The 18,385-nt window shown below is 43.5% G+C and overlaps 1 protein-coding gene across 4 annotated transcripts in view; it reads left to right on the top strand.

The window, feature by feature from the left end:
* NALCN (sodium leak channel, non-selective) overlaps positions 1-18,385 on the top strand; it is a 1,011,261-nt gene that overhangs the window by 185,486 nt on the left and 807,390 nt on the right. For all 4 annotated transcript variants that reach the window (XM_075336708.1, XM_075336707.1, XM_075336706.1 and 1 more), the window contains one exon: positions 1,469-1,608. In XM_075336708.1, the coding sequence (XP_075192823.1) occupies positions 1,469-1,608 (140 nt within the window). The remainder of the gene's footprint in view (positions 1-1,468; positions 1,609-18,385) is intronic.

Below are 18,385 nucleotides of genomic sequence, written 5' to 3'. Positions count from 1 at the left end.
TGTGAGTTTTTGCTTGAGGGAAGAAAAAAAAATGTCATGCTCTTGTTAAAAATTAGAACTGATTTAAAGGAACTCTGACATCATGTTTATGCTATGTAATCTGAAGCCAGCATGCTGTAAGGGTACCGTCACACTTTAGCGACGCTCCAGAGATCCTTGGTCAGGATCCTGGTCAGGATCGCTGGTGCGTCGCTACATGGTCGCTGGTGAGCTGTCAATCAGGTAGATCTCACCAGCGACCAGTGACCAGACCCCAGCCACCAGCGACGAGTGGAAGCGATGCTGCGCTTGGTAACTAAGGTAAATATCAGGTAACCAGGTGCTTGGTTACCCAATATTTACCTTGGTTACCAGCGCACACCACTTAGCGCTGGCTCCCTGCACTCCTAGCCAGAGTACACATTTACCCGATGTGTACTCTGGCTACGTGTGCAGGGAGCAGGGAGCCAGCACTGGCAGCCTGAGAGCGGCGGACGCTAGTAACCAAAGTAAATATCGGGTAACCAAGCAAAGCTCTTCACTTGGTTACCCGTTATTTACCTTGGTTACAGCTTACCGCAGGCTGCCAGAAGCCGTCTCCCTGCACATTCAGATTGTTGCTCTCTCGCTGTTAAACACAGCGATGTGTGCTTCACAGCGGGAGAGCAACGTCCAAAAAATGAACCAGCACTGTGTGTAACGAGCAGTGATTTCACAGCAGGGGCCAGATCGCTGCTCAGTGTCACACACAGCGAGATCGCTAATGAGGTCACTGGTGCGTCACAAAAACCGTGACTCAGCAGCGATCTCGCTAGCGATCTCGCTGTGTGAGAAGTACCCCTAAGAGTCCATCTGTTATCTCAAAGTCTGTTTTTGTTTATCTGCAATGTTAGTTTAAGTCTCTTAGCTTTATCATTAATGGTCTGAGTAGGCGAGCTGTAGTCTGACTCCACCCTGTCTGTGATTAGCAGCTTCTGTCTGTGGAGATGTACACTGAAAGCCTGGTGTGGACGGGAGCAGCTCCCAGAGCTCTGCTACATACAAAAAGATAATATCTTTTATTGTGTCAGAATGGCTGCAGCCAGGAATCTAAGTGATAAATCATTAGATTCAAAATCTCTTTGCCTACATCATGCTACTTTCAGATGACGTAGCAAACACCTGCTGACATTCCCTTTAAGTATAACTGTTTTGGTATAAATATAATAGTAATTAATATTTATGAGGTATATAAAATGAAGAAAAGTTCATGGAGAACAAATCCCATTTATAACGATATGCTGTATTGTACTTTGTTAGAATTCAATGCAATTCATTGGGTAACTTGGGATTTAACCAGTCTTTTAGTATTAGCTATCCATTAATGTGACTACAATACAATTGTCCTCATCTTTCCTGGGAGGCTGGCGTCCCGTAATTACATTTACAGTGAAATGAAGACTTATTTTTATGTATCACTTAACTTTGTTTTGTCTTTTTACGCAATCAGGTGTTTGAGATTGCAGAAGTAGTTGATCAGATGTCTCCATGGGGAATGTTACGGATTCCTCGTCCTTTGATAATGATTCGCGCTTTTCGCATTTATTTCCGATTTGAACTGCCAAGAAGTAGAATAACAAACATTTTAAAGTAAGTCATCTTCTAGTTTCTTTCTTATAGCTACCATAGCAACTGTATATATTTAAAGATGCTGAATAATACTGTATTTATTTTAAAAAGCATGATTTATTTCGTATAATGAGTATATACACTTTGAAATTCAGATTATTCACAATCTCTTCATTTCTGAAACTATAATTTATTGAGATCCTAAATTATTCAGATTTTTTTCACTATGACTATTTGATATGTGTTATTTTAAATTGGTTTTCTATAAATGTTTTTTTAACGGGTCTACCAGACTCCCTTTGCTCTTACAAATCAAGAAGCCACAGCAATAGTTAAGTGACTTGATCATTTGTTACTAGACAGCAATACACCTTCTTGTGCAAGGCCCTGCATCACAATCTCATTCCTAGTATGGAGTCATTCTGCAGTTCCCCGCACAGCAGGTGGCTAGGAGTGCTATTGTGCAAGAGGAATGCTGGCAGGACCCGTCTCTTCATTTCTTGGGATCAGAAGGGGCCTCAAATTAAAAATCTCCCACTATCATATACTTTTTACTAGCAACACTTCATAGCATTAGGTGATAGAATTAGTTTTATTGAAAATTATTGTCATCATTACCTGACCTGTTCAGATTAAAAATGAAAAACTATGTGTTGTACGTAAAGGAGGCTGTTATTTTTTCCAGTTCAGAGATTTTGACCATTGTTCAGGTGCAGTCACAGTTTTTGTTTCTCCATTGTGGCCTGGGGCGGCTAAAGGTAGTGGAGATTTTGCCGCATATCCAGCCTCACCATGTGGCCTCACCATATCCATTGCCACAATTCACATCTCTTTTTGGCTAGCAAAATGGTAAATTAAATGAGGCAGCAGAGGTTTTTAGCGTGGATACCTTCCTTCCTAATGCACTCTTGATACTTATTCAATAATTATTATTTGAGACTGCAGTGCAGCAATTAAAAAATAAATATAGACTAGGGAATCTGTTACCAGGTTTTTGCTACCCCACCTGCAAGCAGCATTATGTAGGGGAAGAGACCCTGATTGCAATGATATATCACTTACTGAACTGCTTGCTGTCATTTTGATAAATGCCCTGTTTTATCTGTTGCAGGTCAAGCAGTTCTCTGAATGGTGAGCTCTGTATAATGCTGCCCACTCCACTGATTATCAGCTTTCTGCCCATGTACAGTGTACACAGAAAGCTGCTAATCAGTAGTCACTCTCAATGTTCTAAAGCTAAGTACTATATGTATAAGATTGAGATGATTGTTATGGTTACTTGGACCATGTTGTTCTATCCCCATAGATATCTATGTTGCTCCATTCTTTATAAGTGCCTTCTATGAAGTGTATATTTTTCCTATGTACCTTCTGTGAAGTATTCCCCTTGCACCTTCTATGAAGTGTTCAGTTGTGCCCTGGGTCACATTATAAAATATCTTTAGGGTGACAGAATTGTAGCATATTGAGAGATCAAATTGGGCCTTTGTGAGGATTATAGAGTGTCTTGTACCTTTGGACACATAAATCATCTCCTTGCTCTGTATGCAGTGGGGCCCCAGAAGGATTACTAGGCTTAAATACATATCTGTAGATAATTTTACAGATTTTATAAACAAATACATATATAGCACTTTATTTAAATGGTGAGGCACTTTATTGAAAATACTGTTGGAAGCACTAAGCACTTTATAATAATGATTTGGTGCATTTAATGGGGAAAAACTGTAATACGAACAAACATTGTCCATGAGATATTACTGCGTTTAATTTGATATTGCCCTAACTGTGTGTGATTGGTGACTGAGTTTTTATCTGCAGTGCATTTTTCCTGCACTCCCCTCTTCCCAGACCAGCTGCACTTGAGAACAGCGGAGGGAAAGAAGGGTGAGCCGTCGAAGAGCGGGGGCGCCATTGCATCTAGCGTTAGGGTGCCAACCTCCGCGGCAAGGTAGGGCCATAGAAGGAGTTGTTTGGCCACTCCCCTATTACACTGCAGTACTTCTCACATTCACCACTTCTATTTTTTGTGATGGGTAATATATAATTTGGTTATTTGACCATTGGGACTTATTTTTGCTTGATGTGCAATATAAAACCTCTTCTCTTACTGGCATACTATATGACTGTGGATTGAATATTGATAGGTGGGAGACTTTTTGAGCTTATTGTTCTGATCGTCTGTTTGCACTCAAGCACTGTCCTATGTCCTCAGTACTTGTTTTTGATGTCTGTGTGGAAACTATCTGATTTTAATTGAAATAATAAAATTCAAGTTTTAGGGGTTTCTTTTTTGGTCTTTCATGTTAATTACCCCTGATATCCATTGTTTATGGGGGGTTTTCTCATTATATCCAACAAGGTCACGTTCACCTCTCTCTATCTCCCCAGTTCAAATAAGGACAAAGTACTCTACACCTACCTAGATCAACTGTCAGTATTCACAGAAGGTATACTTATCTTGAGAGGGGACTTTAACGCTACCCTTGACCCCTTTAAAAACATTTCCAAGGGCATTTCTTCCCTTTTATGCCCCATACAAAAACCTATATTAAAATGTGTGCAGGACCATCAGTTGATTGACACATTATGCCTCTTGCACCCAGCAGACAGGGATTTATCTTATTCTAATTCTTAAGATGTCTATACGAGGATTAATTATTTTTAAGACATCAAAACGTTACTGTATTCCAAAGGGCAAGTATTGACAATATCTTCTTCGTCAACCACACACTTGTTACTATCTCCATCACTCTAACCATCTTCAAATTCAAGCAAGGCCACTGGTGCTTGAATGTGTCTCTTCTCAATGATGTCATCAAGTCAGCCTTACAGAAATCTCTCAATACATACTTTGCTGATAACTCTATTGAACTAACAGACCTTTGTATTGTGTGGGTGGCACACAAGTGTGTGATCAGGGTGTTTCTTATTAAGGATAAGTCCTATACAAGACATTTTGCACTCAGGAGATTGCTTGTCTGCTGAGGGAGATTGACAACCTGGAAAAATTACGTAAACGTTCCCCAATAGCTGAGGTAAGAATGTCACTGCTGGTTAAGGATGAGTCCCTCAGCTCCCTACTCCTAAATAAGGCAAAAGCTGTTGTCTCTAAATATCATTGCCAGTGGCAAACCATTGGCTAGAGTCCTTCAGGTACAGAGATCTAACACCTATGTCCCTTTAAGGTTGGATCAATTGTAACGACGCAAATATCTTCTTACCGAAATTGCCAATACATCTACAAGCTTTTATTCTTCCCTGTATTCTGTGGATTCAATTTATCTGGCAACACAAAATGCGGACATCAAGTCTCCCTTCAAACGTTCATAAAAGTATGGCCTACCAACTTTCTCTGACATTAATACAGATTTCATTGAACTGCCCTGTATTGAAGGGGAATTCCAGACAGCCATAAAAGAGTCAAAATCGATGAAGGCCCCTGGCACCGATTGGCTCTCCTTACCTTATTGTAAACAGTTCTTTTAGAGAAATTTCTCTTTCCTAATCTGATTCTCATCTTCTATGTGATAACCAGCTATCCCTCTTTCCCAGGGGATTCCTTACAAGCTCATATATCAGTCATTCATAAAGGAAAGGAAAGACCCATCTCGATGTGCAAGTTGTAGACCCATCTCACTCCTCAATGTTAAATTATTTGTGAAAATGCTTGCATCCAGATTATCCACATTTTTAAGAGATATTATGCACCTAGACCAGTCGAGTTTCATGAGCTTTAGGGAGGCTAGTTACAATACAACTAAGGCATTGAACCTCATACATACAGCCAAAGTGAATTTGCAGTCCCTTATACTGCTTTCTACTGACACACAAAAGGATTTTTGTAATGCTACTTCCAGCGCCCCCTTACTGTCCTTCCTCCACTTGGCGGGGACGCCAGCACGATCACCTGCCCAGCCACTCTGCTGCTCCCGTCACTGCCTACTGCTCCCAGGGCCTGCGCACACCAAGCAGATCTCCCAAGAGAGTGTGCTTCCCTTCCCTCTTAAAGGGCCAGTGTGCCATAACCCAGAATTGCCCCTCATACTATCACTAGGCACTAACTATCTAAAGCATCCTTCCCCTATGGGAGGTGCCTGAGGATCGTAATCATCCCTTTAGTACATGGTTGCTAGTTGTCAGGTCCCATATCTTGTGCCCGTATGCGCTAACCTGTACTAATGTACTAGTAACCATCCAATGTGCCTGTGTCTGCCTGTACCTGCTGTCCTGCCAGTAACTGCTGTCCAGTCTGTACCAGCCGTCCTACCTGGACCTGAGTCTGTCCCTGCATCCCTGGCCCCTGGGGTCAGTTGCTACAGTAGAAGGAGATCCCCTGAAGTGGTACCAGTTGACTGTCTTCCAGCACAAGCTTAACCTCACCATCAGAGGCATGAAGACAAGGTAATCACTTAGTTACACTCCTCCAGGGTGAGATCGTCTCTGTGGCATAGTGGGCCCACACCCATCAATTTGACAGTTTGCTCAGGCCATGGACCCCACTGGCTCCAGAACTAACTCACTTGCAGTGCTGCACCAAGAGCTATCTTGGCAATGGGAGCAACAGGATCGAATTCTGTTCTACTTGTAGTCAGTAGACACGCATCTGAACGCCAAGACGCTGACTACTCCATCTGTCCATTCTGCAGTATCTACTTTGGCAGTAAACTCATCTCCTGGATCCGGTCTCCATATGTCAGCTCCTCTGCAGGTTGATGGCGATCCCAAGCTATGCCAAGGATTCATTAAGCAGTGCACTGTGCACTTTGATTTATTGTCTCACCAGTTTTTCTTCAAATTGGGATTAACCCCTATGGAAGACAAGCAATCCCGTCATCTCTGACCTGCAGTACCTTCTGGAGGCGTTACGTAAAGTCTTCGATGAGCCGGGCCGAGTCACCTCCGCAATATCGTCTCTCCTCACTGTAGTAGGTCAGTATGCTGTTTGTTTTTTTATCCTGTCCTCTGAGCTTGACTGGAACAGTGAGGCATTGGTAGCTGCATTCTGGGAGGGTCTTTCCGGGAAAGTTAAAGAATTAGTAAGCTGAAATGTTTCCATCTGTTTAGTTGACCTGGTTTCCCTGGCTATTTAGATTGACAACAGGCTTCAGGAAAGCTCCAGACAAGTGGTCTGTGAGAGGAGGTCGAAGCGCCTGACCCTAACTTTCCAGAAGCTGATGATTCCCCATTCCTCACTTTCTGCTATTTCTCCAGAACCCATGTAGGTGGACCAGGTTAAGTTGGCAAAACATTGTCACGAGGTCCATTGCACAAAGAGCAATTGCTTCTACTGTGGTAACCCTAAAACTTGAATCTGTTTCTGTCCTGAGATGCTAGGAAACTCCAAAGGCTAGGGTCTGTTGGCAAGGCCACACTGGGAGAGAGCAAGTTGTCTCCACCGCTTACATGGTATGTGTCCATATCTAGTGGCAACGCCCGGTTTGTTGCATTAACCTATCTGGACTCTGATTCCATAGGAAACTTCATACAACAGGCCGTGGTGGATCATTACAGGATTCCCATCCAATGTGTTGCAAGTTCTTAGGTGGTGTTGTTTGTTGATGGAAGAGCAAGTGGAGCTTCAGGTAAGAATGCTGCACTCTGAGAAGATCGCTCTCTATATGTTACCATGTCTGTCTCTCCTGCTCCTGGCACTGCCATGGTTACCAGTACATCAACCTGTCTTGGACTAGAGATCCAGTGAGTTGCTTCATTGGGGTCAGTCTTGTCATGAAAAATGTCTTGTTCCTGTCCATCCTGTTTGACCACCGGTGACTCCTTCAATTTTTTCTGGGTGTACCGCCTGCCTACTGATCTTACACAGACGTCTTCGACAAGAAGGAAGCAAAGACGTTACCTCCACATAGGATAGGTCATATTACTATCCTATTAATCTACATCCAGGTTCCTCTCCTCCTCAAGGTCAAAATTACCCTCTGTCCCAAGCGGAGACCCAAGCCATGTCCAAGTATAACAAGAGAACAGAGAATCTGGCAAGTGGATTTATTCAGAAGTGTTTTTCGCCGATCGGAGCTGGATTATTTTTTGTGAAGAAGAAAGATGGTTCCAACATCTTTTCTAAACCCAACCTCTATAGAGAATCCTAATACGGTCAGGGGACGAGTGGAAGAGCACATTTAACATCTAGGACAGCCACTATGAGTATTGGCAATGCCATTTGGGCTCCGTAATGCATCGGTGGTCTTCCAGGAGTTCATGAACGACCTCTTTCGGGATCTTCTCTACTCATGTGTGGTCATGTAACTGGACGATATCCTGGTGTTGTCTCCAGATCTGCCCACACACCAAAGAAATGTTTACTAGGTTCTGCAGAGAGAGAGAGAGAGAGAGAATCATCTGTACAGCAAGTTTGAAAACTTTGTTTTCGAACACACCTCCCTTCCTTTCCTGGGTTACATAATCTTGGATACTGTATTGAAGATGGATCCAGAGAAGGTGTCAGCGATTCTAAAGTGGCCTCGTCATTACGGTGTGAAAGCCATCCAGGGATTCACCAATTACTACTGTCAGTTTATTCCACATTTCTCATCCTGAACCGTCCCAATCTCTTATATATATTTGAATATATTCTTCCTTTTATTATCAACATATATTGTTATTAAGTAATGAATATGTGCACTTTTCTTTGAAACTGGTTTAACCAGTGTTCATTTTTATTTTTCTACTAGCTGTAGTACCCGGCGTTGCCCGGGATAGTAACTGTTTCTCTGTCTCTCTCCCAGTTTCTGTCTGTGTGTCGATATCTGTCTCGCTGTCTGTTTCTTTCCTTGTCTGTTTCTATCTCTCTGTCTGTATTTGCATCAGTCTATCAGTCTCAATCTCTGTATCTGTCTGGCTCTCTCTCTCTCTGTCTCTTTGCCCGTCTGTCTCTTTGCCCGGCTGTCTCTTTGCCCGGCTGTCTTTTTGCCCGGCTGTCTTTTTGCCCGGCTGTCTCTTTGCCTGGCTGTCTCTTTGCCCGGCTGTCTGTTTCTAGGTCTGTCTCTTTCCCGGGCTGTCTCTTTCCCGGGCTGTCTCTTTCCTGGGCTGTCTCTTTCCTGGGCTGTCTGTTTCTAGGTCTGTCTCTTTCCCGGGCTGTCTCTTTCCCGGGCTGTCTCTTTCTCGGGCTGTCTCTTTCCCGGGCTGTCTCTTTCCCGGGCTGTCTCTTTCCCGGGCTATCTCTTTCCTGGGCTGTCTCTATCCCAGGCTGTCTCTTTCCCGGGCTGTCTCTTTCCTGGGCTGTCTCTTTCCCGGGCTGTCTCTTTCCCGGGCTGTCTCTTTCCCGGGCTGTCTCTTTCTCGGGCTGTCTCTTTCCCGGGCTGTCTCTTTCCCGGGCTGTCTCTTTCCTGGGCTGTCTCTTTCCCGGGCTGTCTCTTTCCCGGGCTGTCTCTTTCCCAAGCTGTCTCTTTCCCGGGCTGTCTCTTTCCCGGGCTGTCTCTTTCCCGTGCTGTCTCTTTGCCGGGCTGTCTCTTTGCCGGGCTGTCTCTGTCTTTCTCTATGCATCTCACCACCGACATCTTTTTACCTCACACATAAGCTTAGTTTACTAACAGTTTATTTTGTTCCTATAGCAACCACTGACAGTTGCTATTTATAGCCAGGAGCTCCCAGCTTCATTCAGATTAATGGAGGCAGGATTTTTGTAGAGTAACTGGAAAGGACGGGGTTACATTTTCCCGCCCAAACATAGTCTATGATGTTCCCTGAGTCACATGAGGCGTCTGTGCAAAATTTTGTGATTGTAAATGCGACGGTGCGGATTCCTTTAGGGGACATACATACACACATACACTCAGCTTTATATATTAGATTGGGATAGGGATAATGCAGTAATATCTAATTTTTTTTTTATTTCAAAATCAACTTTTCAAAATCAGAAGCGCTGAACAATAACACCTCTCCCTCTTTTTTAGTACTTCTAAAAACTGCTTTCAGCTTTAAATGGGCTGTTTCAGGTCTAAAATATTTAGGTATATTGTTACCAAGAGATATAAGTTTGACATATTCTCTTAATTTCTCTAAACTTCTTCAATTGGTACTGGGGGATTGCTCAAGATGGACGAGAAATGCTTTTACATGGTTTGTTCGAAGTGCAGTCTTTAAAATGAACATCCTTCCGAGGATTACCGTATTTTTCGCTTTATAAGACGCACTTTTGTTCCCCCAAATTTTGGGGGAAAGTAGGGGGTGCGTCTTATAAGCCGAATATACGGGGGGGGTATATATATATGTACACTGCAGCGTCCAGGGGAGGTGGGGCAGCAGCTCTGGAGCGCAGGGGAACGCTGCGGGCTGCAGCCTTTGATCTCCTGCTCCCGCTCATATAATATGCACAGCCGCTGTCCATCTCCAATGGTGCTGAAATCGCACGCAGTGATGGGCTGGGGGAGCGGTGCATATTATATGTGCCTGCGCCCCCCTGTGATGGCACATGCCACCCCTGTGTTAGATTTGGCCCCCAGGCTGCTGCTCATTCTAAAATAAAAAAGCTTTGCTTACCCCCTCCAGCATTTCTCTCCGTGTCCCTGCTTCCACTGTGATCAGGCATGCAGAGATCTCAGTCTGCTGTGCCGATCACATGACCGCACTGAGAACCAGGAAGTAAGGAAGAGAAGCATGGAGGGAGACAGGAGGGAGATAAACGCTGGAGGAGGTAAGGAAAGAGGGTTTTATTTTACTATGGGCAGCAGCCTGGGGGCGATATCTAACACAGGGGGACTTGTGCGATCTATAGGGGCCATGTGCAGCACTATGGGGGCGATATCTAACACAGGGGGACTTGTGCGATCTATATAGGGGCCATGGGCAGCACTATGGGGGCGATATCTAACACAGGGGGACTTGTGCGATCTATATAGGGGCCATGGGCAGCACCATGGGGCGATATCTAACACAGGGGGACTTGTGCGATCTATAGGGGCCATGGGCAACAGCATGGGGGCGTTATCTAACACAGGGGAACGTGTGCAAACCATAGGGGACCATAGGCAGCGCAGGGGAATGTATGCAATCCATAGGGGGCCATAGGCAGCACAGGGGAATGTGTGCAATCCATAGGGGACCATAGGCAGCACAGGGGAATGTATGCAATCCATAGGGGACCATAGGCAGCACAGGGGAATGTATGCAATCCATAGGGGGCCATAGACAGCACAGGGGAACGTGTGCAATCCATAGGGGACCATAGGCAGCACAGGGGAATGTATGCAATCCATAGGGGGCCATAGGCAGCACAGGGGAATGTATGCAATCCATAAGGGGCCATAGGCAGCACAGGGGAATGTGTGCTATCACAAGGGGGCTATATTCAATATAAGGGGGCCATATTCAGATTAGGGGGGCTAATTTTAGGATGGGGGGCTATGAGGGACATATACCCTATATGATTTGTTAGAGGGGCACTGGCATTATAAGATGGACCCCATTTAACATTAAAAAAAAAATTCTCTTTTCCTTCACCAAATTTAGGGGTGCGTCTTATAATCAGGTGCGTCTTATAAAGCGAAAAATACGGTATGTATGTCATTAAAGATCTTCCAATTGGGGTCTCCTTGTCCTTCTTCATTAGTCTTGCTTCTGTTCAAACCAAGTTCATACATTCTGGTAAACTTTCCCGCATCAAAACAAACACACTATATTCCTCTAAGGCCGTGTGCGCACTAGACGGAATTTCCCGCAGATTACCCGCGGATTTGCTGCATGTTTCGCTGCAGAAAATGTTCATACCATCTCTGCAGTGATTCACCAGCAAATCCTATGGGAAAAAAAAATGCTGTGCGTACTAGGCGGATTTTGACAGCTGCATATTTTGCTGCGGGATTCCCGCAGCAAAAACAATTGCATGTCACTTCTTTTCCGCTAGTAGCTGTGGGATTTCACTCCATTAACTATAATGTAATCGTGAACTCCCGCAGGGAAGAACGCAGGTTGCAAATTCTGTGCGGTTCATTGCATTTTCCTGCGTTATTCCCTGCGGTATTTCGTGTTTTTCGGGACATAATGTTCATCACTGCCTGCGTTTTGCAGGGAAGTGATGTCATTATGACAGGAAGAGGAAGCAGAGCAGCGTAAACACACAGGCAGATCACACTCACACACAGGCACAGACATATAGAGTACACATAGAAATCAAACGTACATAAAAAAACAAAAAGGAAAAAAACCACGGGCTCCACCGTATTTTTACCGTCCAGCCGAGGTAAACACACAGCGGCGGCCCGGTATTCTCAGGCTGGGGAGGGCAAGGGCCAGGGTTAATGCCCCCCCTCCCGCAGAAAAGAATATCAGCCCGCAGCTGCCCCGGGACTGTCGCACCCATTATGCGACAGTCCCGGAGTATGCCCGCCTCTTCCAGATTGCCGTGATGTGGTGGTAATCCAGGTAATAAGGAGTTAAATGGCAACGGATCACTGCCACTAAGTCCAGGCTTAATCATGGCAGCGTCTATGAGACAGCTTCCATGATTAACCCGTAAGTAAAGTAAATAAACACACACACCACAAAATCCTTTATTTTAAATAAAACAGAAAAAGCCCCTTTTTCACCACTTTATTAACCCACCCAAAACACAGCTCCGGCGTAATCCACCGAGGTCCCACGACGCTTGCATCCAGCTGCGTCTGACACATACTCAATGCAGCCTCGTAACGAGACTGCAGAGGTAATTACAGGTCATTTCTCACGGTTGGTAATGTGAGCACACTACGGCTCGCGAGAACTGCAGTGTGTCCTCACAGGGACTCTATCTATTGATTGATTGATCTGTCCTCTATCTATTGATTATCTATCCATCTATCTATCCTTCTATCTATGTATCCTTCTATCAATCTATCTTATCTATCTATCCATTATCTATTTATTTATTTATCTATCCATTATCTATCTATCACTCTATCTATCTCTCTATCTATCCATTATCTATTTATTTACTTATCTATCCATCTATCTATCTATCCATTATCTATCTATCTATATCAGAAGGAAATGAGTTTGTTTGTTTTTTTTTGTTTTTAATGTGCTTTATTGCATTGAATGCATTAAAACACATGTACCAACCCGCGGAAAAACCGCACCAAAACTGCAACAAAACGCAACAAAACGCAAGCGGATTTCGGTGCGCTTTTTTGCGTTTTTTTTCCGCGGGTGCAGAAATCTTTCAGAACCTGCGGAATTTTCTTAAGAAAATTCCATTTTCTAGTGCGCAAGGGTGCTTTACATGAGACGATCTATCGTGCGATAGATCGTCGGGGTCACGGTTTTTGTGACGCACATCCGGCATCGCTTGCGACGTCGGGCTGTGTGACACCTCCGAGCGACGCAGTATCGCTCACAAATCGTGAGTCGTGTACTCGTTGCTCAGTTTCATAATCTCGTTTAATTAAAATGGCGTCGGTTGCTCATCGTTCCCGGGGTAGCACATGCCGCTCCGTGTGACACCCCGGGAACGATGAACAGCAGCTTACCTCCGTCCCACGGCACCCGCCGGCTATGCGGAAGGAAGGAGGTGGGTGGGATGTTTACGTCCCACTCATCTCCGCCCCTCCGCTTCTATTGGCCGGCCGCTGTGTGACGTCGCTGTGACGCCGAACTTCCCTCCCCCTTCAGGAAAAGGACGTTCGCCGCCCACAGTGACGTCGCACAGCAGGTAAGTGCGTGTGAAGAGGGTAACTAATTGCCCGTGACGCACAAACGACGGGGGCAGGTACGATCGATCGTGAAATTGCACGATAGATCGTACCGTGTAAAGCAGGCTTTAGTCTTCATGGGGCATAGCCTTGACCAATTTCAGATCCTATTTTATAGTCTCCCACCTATCTAGAATCTTGGATTGGTGTAGAAATAGTAGAGCGAAAGCCTGTGATGAGATCGAGCAAAGCTTTATCAATTTCCGTCTGACTGCTACTCCTTGGTTGGACTTATTTGTAAAAACCCTTAAATCTCATTCCACGTTTGGGATCACCCTTGCTTGGTTTACTGATCCCACATTATGTTCTCATATGTTAATATTATCTTTCTCTATGTTCCCTATTTTGGGTTATCCACTTTTGCTCTGGGCTTAAATAATAAAGTCTTTCATACTTTGCTAAACAAGGGTTACTTCAAAGTGTCTCATTTTGGGGCTGTACGTATCTGACCTTCAAATGAATGTTTTCTCAGCCCCTCTACTCCCTTTCCTCTGGAAACCTGGAGTCGGTCTGCTTCCCCACTTTTTCCATTGACTTCCTCCTATGACTTTTTATAATAACAGCAAGACTAGAGATGAGTGAACCCAAGCTTCGGTGTTCAATGTTTGTACAAACACAGACTTTACAAAAAATAGAGTTCGGATTCAGAGTTTGGGTGCTTTATGTATGGACACCACTCGCGCGAGCAGCGCTGTGCTCTGGTATGATTGGTAGTCAGCCTAGTGCGAGACGATTGCAGTGTTTGAACGGGTCGCACTGGGGGTAACAACAGCATGATCAAATTTAGTGTGCACCAAAAAGAAATGTAAAAACCCACGGAAATGATCTATTTTTTGCTGGCTGCATGTGGGCGCAGACCCAAACTGCCTAATTAGTGACTTCCATTGGCATTCAGGTCAACTTCGGGTCCCAAACCAATCTTAATTTAAAGTTCGGCTTCACCCGCTTACCTGAACTTCAACAGGTCTGCTCATCTTTACTCAAGATGCCTTTTGAGGTTGCGTGCTCAGAACCAGGACCATTACAACACACTTTATCCTTCTTATACCCCATGCTGATAGAACCCCCAGAGCAACCTAACTCCAATTTTCAAAGCCAATGGGAAAGTGGTTTAGGCCTTTCTCTAATGAATGATCAGGGGAAGTGTATTTTCATCTTAATGCATAAATCATCTGTCTGCTCCTGTTTTCATGAGCCTGGGTATAAATGACTCTCTAGGTGGCATAGGTTTCCGACATTGCTGCACTCTTTTCTGAAGGAGAGTCCCTTAATTTGGAGAAGATGGGAGGTGGAGGGTGATATGTTTCAGGCTTCTCTCTCCTTTTTTGGGGGAAGATGCAGCAGGTGATATATAAAATCACAAATCTCATTTCATATCTGTATCTGGCTCACGTCCTTCTCCATCACTGTGACATTCCCTTAAAAACCTACTGGCATTCAATATTAAAACATTTTATCGTGACTGCAAAAGCGTGCACCCCTCTGCTATGGAAGACAGATACCACTATGACAACCTCCCTTTGGTTTACTAAAATAAATGAGCTGATGTTCATGGAAGAACTCACTTCTACGATTAATAACTCTTATGATCAATTCCACAATACTTGGTTTTATTGGATGGAACTTAGAGCATTGAATGACTATCTGGCCATTTTAGTGGATAAGTAATCTGCACTGTTTGGGCCCAATTTGGGAACACTCTTTTATACTGCCGTTCCTCCCTTATCCCTATCCCCTTCCCCTTTGTCCTCCCCTCTTCTCTTAGTGCTTCTTTTGCTATTCTTCTTTTCTCTTTATTCTTTTTTCTTTTGTTTACTATTATGTCTGGTTTGTTACGCTCAGCTTAAACAATTATGGCTATGTATTTCCATATCTTGCACAGAACAACAGAAGAGCATCCACATCCCCAAATAACCTAAAAATAAACTCTAAAAAAGCTACAAAATGGTATAACACATCCCTGTCACCAGATTTGAACCAATAGATGAAAATGAATTAAAAAAAAACACACAAATACGGTACCTTTTGAGCTAATTAGGTTCACACAGTAAATGCGCTGTAATATAAATAGCTGGATATCACTCTATCGTCATGAAAAAAATAAAATTCAATGAAAAAATTGCCTCAAATATTCACAAACTACTAAAGTAGATGAACAATAGTGTCAAGTAAATAAATGCTAATTATAAATAGATCCTATATTGTGACTTTTTTTATTATATATATGCTTTATATATATATATATATATATATATATATATATATATGCATTCTTCATTACTCGATAGCTATGTTTTTGAATAACAGTTAGCATTTGTTTACTAGGCCCTATTAAGTAAAGGGGGCTTTACACGCTGCGACATCGCTAATGCGGAGTCGTTGGGGTCACGGAATTTGTGACGCACATCCGGCCGCATTAGCGATGTTGCTGCGCGTGACACCGATGAGCGATTTTGCATCGTTGCAAAAACGTGCAAAATCGCTCATCGGTGATATGGGGGTCCATTCTCGATTATCGTTACTGCAGCAGTAACGATGTAGTTCGTCGCTCCTGCGGCAGCACACATCGCTATGTGTGACGCCGCAGGAACGAGGAAGCTCTCCTTACCTGCCTCCCGGCCGCTATGAGGAAGGAAGGAGGTGGGCGGGATGTTACGTCCCGCTCATCTCCGCCCCTCCGCTGCTATTGGGTGGCCGCTCAGTGATGTCGCTGTGACGCCGCACGGACCGCCCCCTTAGAAAGGAGGCGGTTCGCCGGTCACAGCGACGTTGCCGGGCAGGTAAGTATGTGTGACGGGTCTGGGCGATGTTGTGCGGCACGGGCAGCAATTTGCCCGTGTCGCGCAACAGATGGGGGCGGGTAGCCACACTAGCGATATCTTGACCGATATCGCAGTGTGTAAAGTAGTCTTTACTTTAGAGGTTTGTGAATATTTGAGGCAATTTTTAATTAAATTTTAATTATTTCATGCTTTTTGAGGTATGTCCAGCTATTTTTATTATAGTGTATTTACTGTGTGAACCTAATATGCACAAAGGTATTTGTGTGTTTTTTTTATTTATTTCCATATCCTGTTTATTAACTCAAATGGTGTTTTTATTCTGTTTAACTCTCAGGATTTGAGTAATAAGTTACATTTTCTGCTTGATGCTCGCATCTCTCAGTGATTTTTTGTTTGTAGATTTCTTGGCATGACTAGTGCCTTAGGATTGTGTGTTTTTTTTCTCTCTTTAAATATTCAGTAAATAAAGAGAAGTTTAAAAAAACAAAAACAAAACATGACATAAAGAAGCCCAGCAAGTGCCACATCGCTGGAATCAGGGTCTCTGATTCTACATTAGGATGCTCTGAGATTAGGTTAATTAGATTGGTTAGATTAATTAATTCTTAATCTTCTTAAGAATATTCTTAATTGTTGATTCTCGTTTTCTATATCGCTCCCTTCAATATTTAGTATACTGAAGGGATACAGACCGGGGGACAGGATGTAGGTCCAAGTATCAGATCTGAATGACACAAGGTTTGTTCGTTCATTTCATGCTGCCCATTCTGATATGCCTGGTCCTGAGTATCGAGGGACCACTCGTAGAATAAGGGGGTATGGTCATGGGTGTGTCACGAGTGTGTCACAGGTGGCAGACAGTCCTTTGGTGTCTGGCTATAGAAGGCAACAACGTTTGGCTGCACAAACTGCTCCCTGACATTCTATTATTTTTGCTTTGTTTTCATTCCTTTCCCTTTAGGATCCTGCAGAGTTCATTTCTGTGATAATACTGGCCGCCATGTTACAGTCTGTACTGTGTATTTGTTGTGTATATTTTTGTATAAATCAATGAAGTTGAAATTCAATGTATTTTCCTATCAGGGATACCCCAGGTGGACAGGTTTCAACTGAGGTACCAAACTATTCATACTGCCCAATGGCAGCGTCAGCATCAGGACAGTGTGTATTGGCAACATACAACTCTGATTTCAGTGTGGCTCATTCATGGTAGCCACATTACTAAGTGAATTAAAGTCCTTGCAATCTACTTCCGTATTATGGCAAGAAAACTTGATGGGGAGAGTACAACTAAAGGAAAATGATATAATGTTGGAAGATGTGCCTCTAGGTTGCAAGGCACTCAACAACCTATTGGGGAAGAGTATGATCAAGTCTCATGACGCACCAGGATCAAAACTGCAAGGACGTCTTGCTACCAATATCACTTGGTCAAAAGGGAAGATCAAAAGCTGCAAAGATATCATAAAGTTGGGACTTTGGAAAGTACATGAACCAAGGAAAACTTCACATTGTCAAAGCTGAAATGGACAGACCAGGACTCAACTTACTTGGATTTAACAAACTAAGGTGGACTCAATCTTGACATCTCCAGGCAAACTAACATTGGGTCTACTACTCTGGCAATGACAACCAAAGAAGAAACTGGGTCACTTTTATTCTAAACTGAAATTCGACTGGCACTGTCCTGAAGTACAATGCATTCAGTGATATAATCTTCTCTATGTGACTACAAGGAGCACTATTCCATGTCACAGTTATACAACTCTGCATACCAACAGCAGATGCCAAGGAGGAGGACATGTAACTATTCTACAATCAAATTCAAGAAGAAATCGACAAGACGCCAAAACAAGATTTACTCATTATCATGGGAGACGTGAATGCCAAAGTTGGCCATTGGAAACATGGATTAATCGTTGGAAACTTTGGACTGAGTCAAACGAGACTTTTACATGAAAAATTAACAGTCCGTTATGAACACCTTCCAAATTCACAAACTAAGACTTTTCACATGGACATCACTGAATGAGGTCTTTAAGAAACAGATTGACTACATGTGTGTTCAACAATGATGGATGGATGAATCATAACTGCAAAAACAAGGCCAGGAGCTGACTGTGGAACTGATCATGAACTTTTGACAGCACAGATTAGCATCAAGCTGCGAAAAAGGACTAGACAACAGGTCATTTCCAACTTCGATTTGACCTAACTGCACAACCGATGTACAGCTTTGGACATGAATGAAAGAAATCCTGAGAAATTACGGAAACATATAAATAAAATTGTTACTGAAGAAGCCATAAAGACAATAAACAAGAGGCAGAAGAG

The sequence above is a fragment of the Anomaloglossus baeobatrachus genome, chromosome 2, assembly GCF_048569485.1.
Source record: "Anomaloglossus baeobatrachus isolate aAnoBae1 chromosome 2, aAnoBae1.hap1, whole genome shotgun sequence".
NCBI lineage: Eukaryota > Metazoa > Chordata > Amphibia > Anura > Aromobatidae > Anomaloglossus > Anomaloglossus baeobatrachus.
Note: the sequence above shows the minus strand (reverse complement) of the source record. Positions and strands in the feature narration are given on the sequence as shown.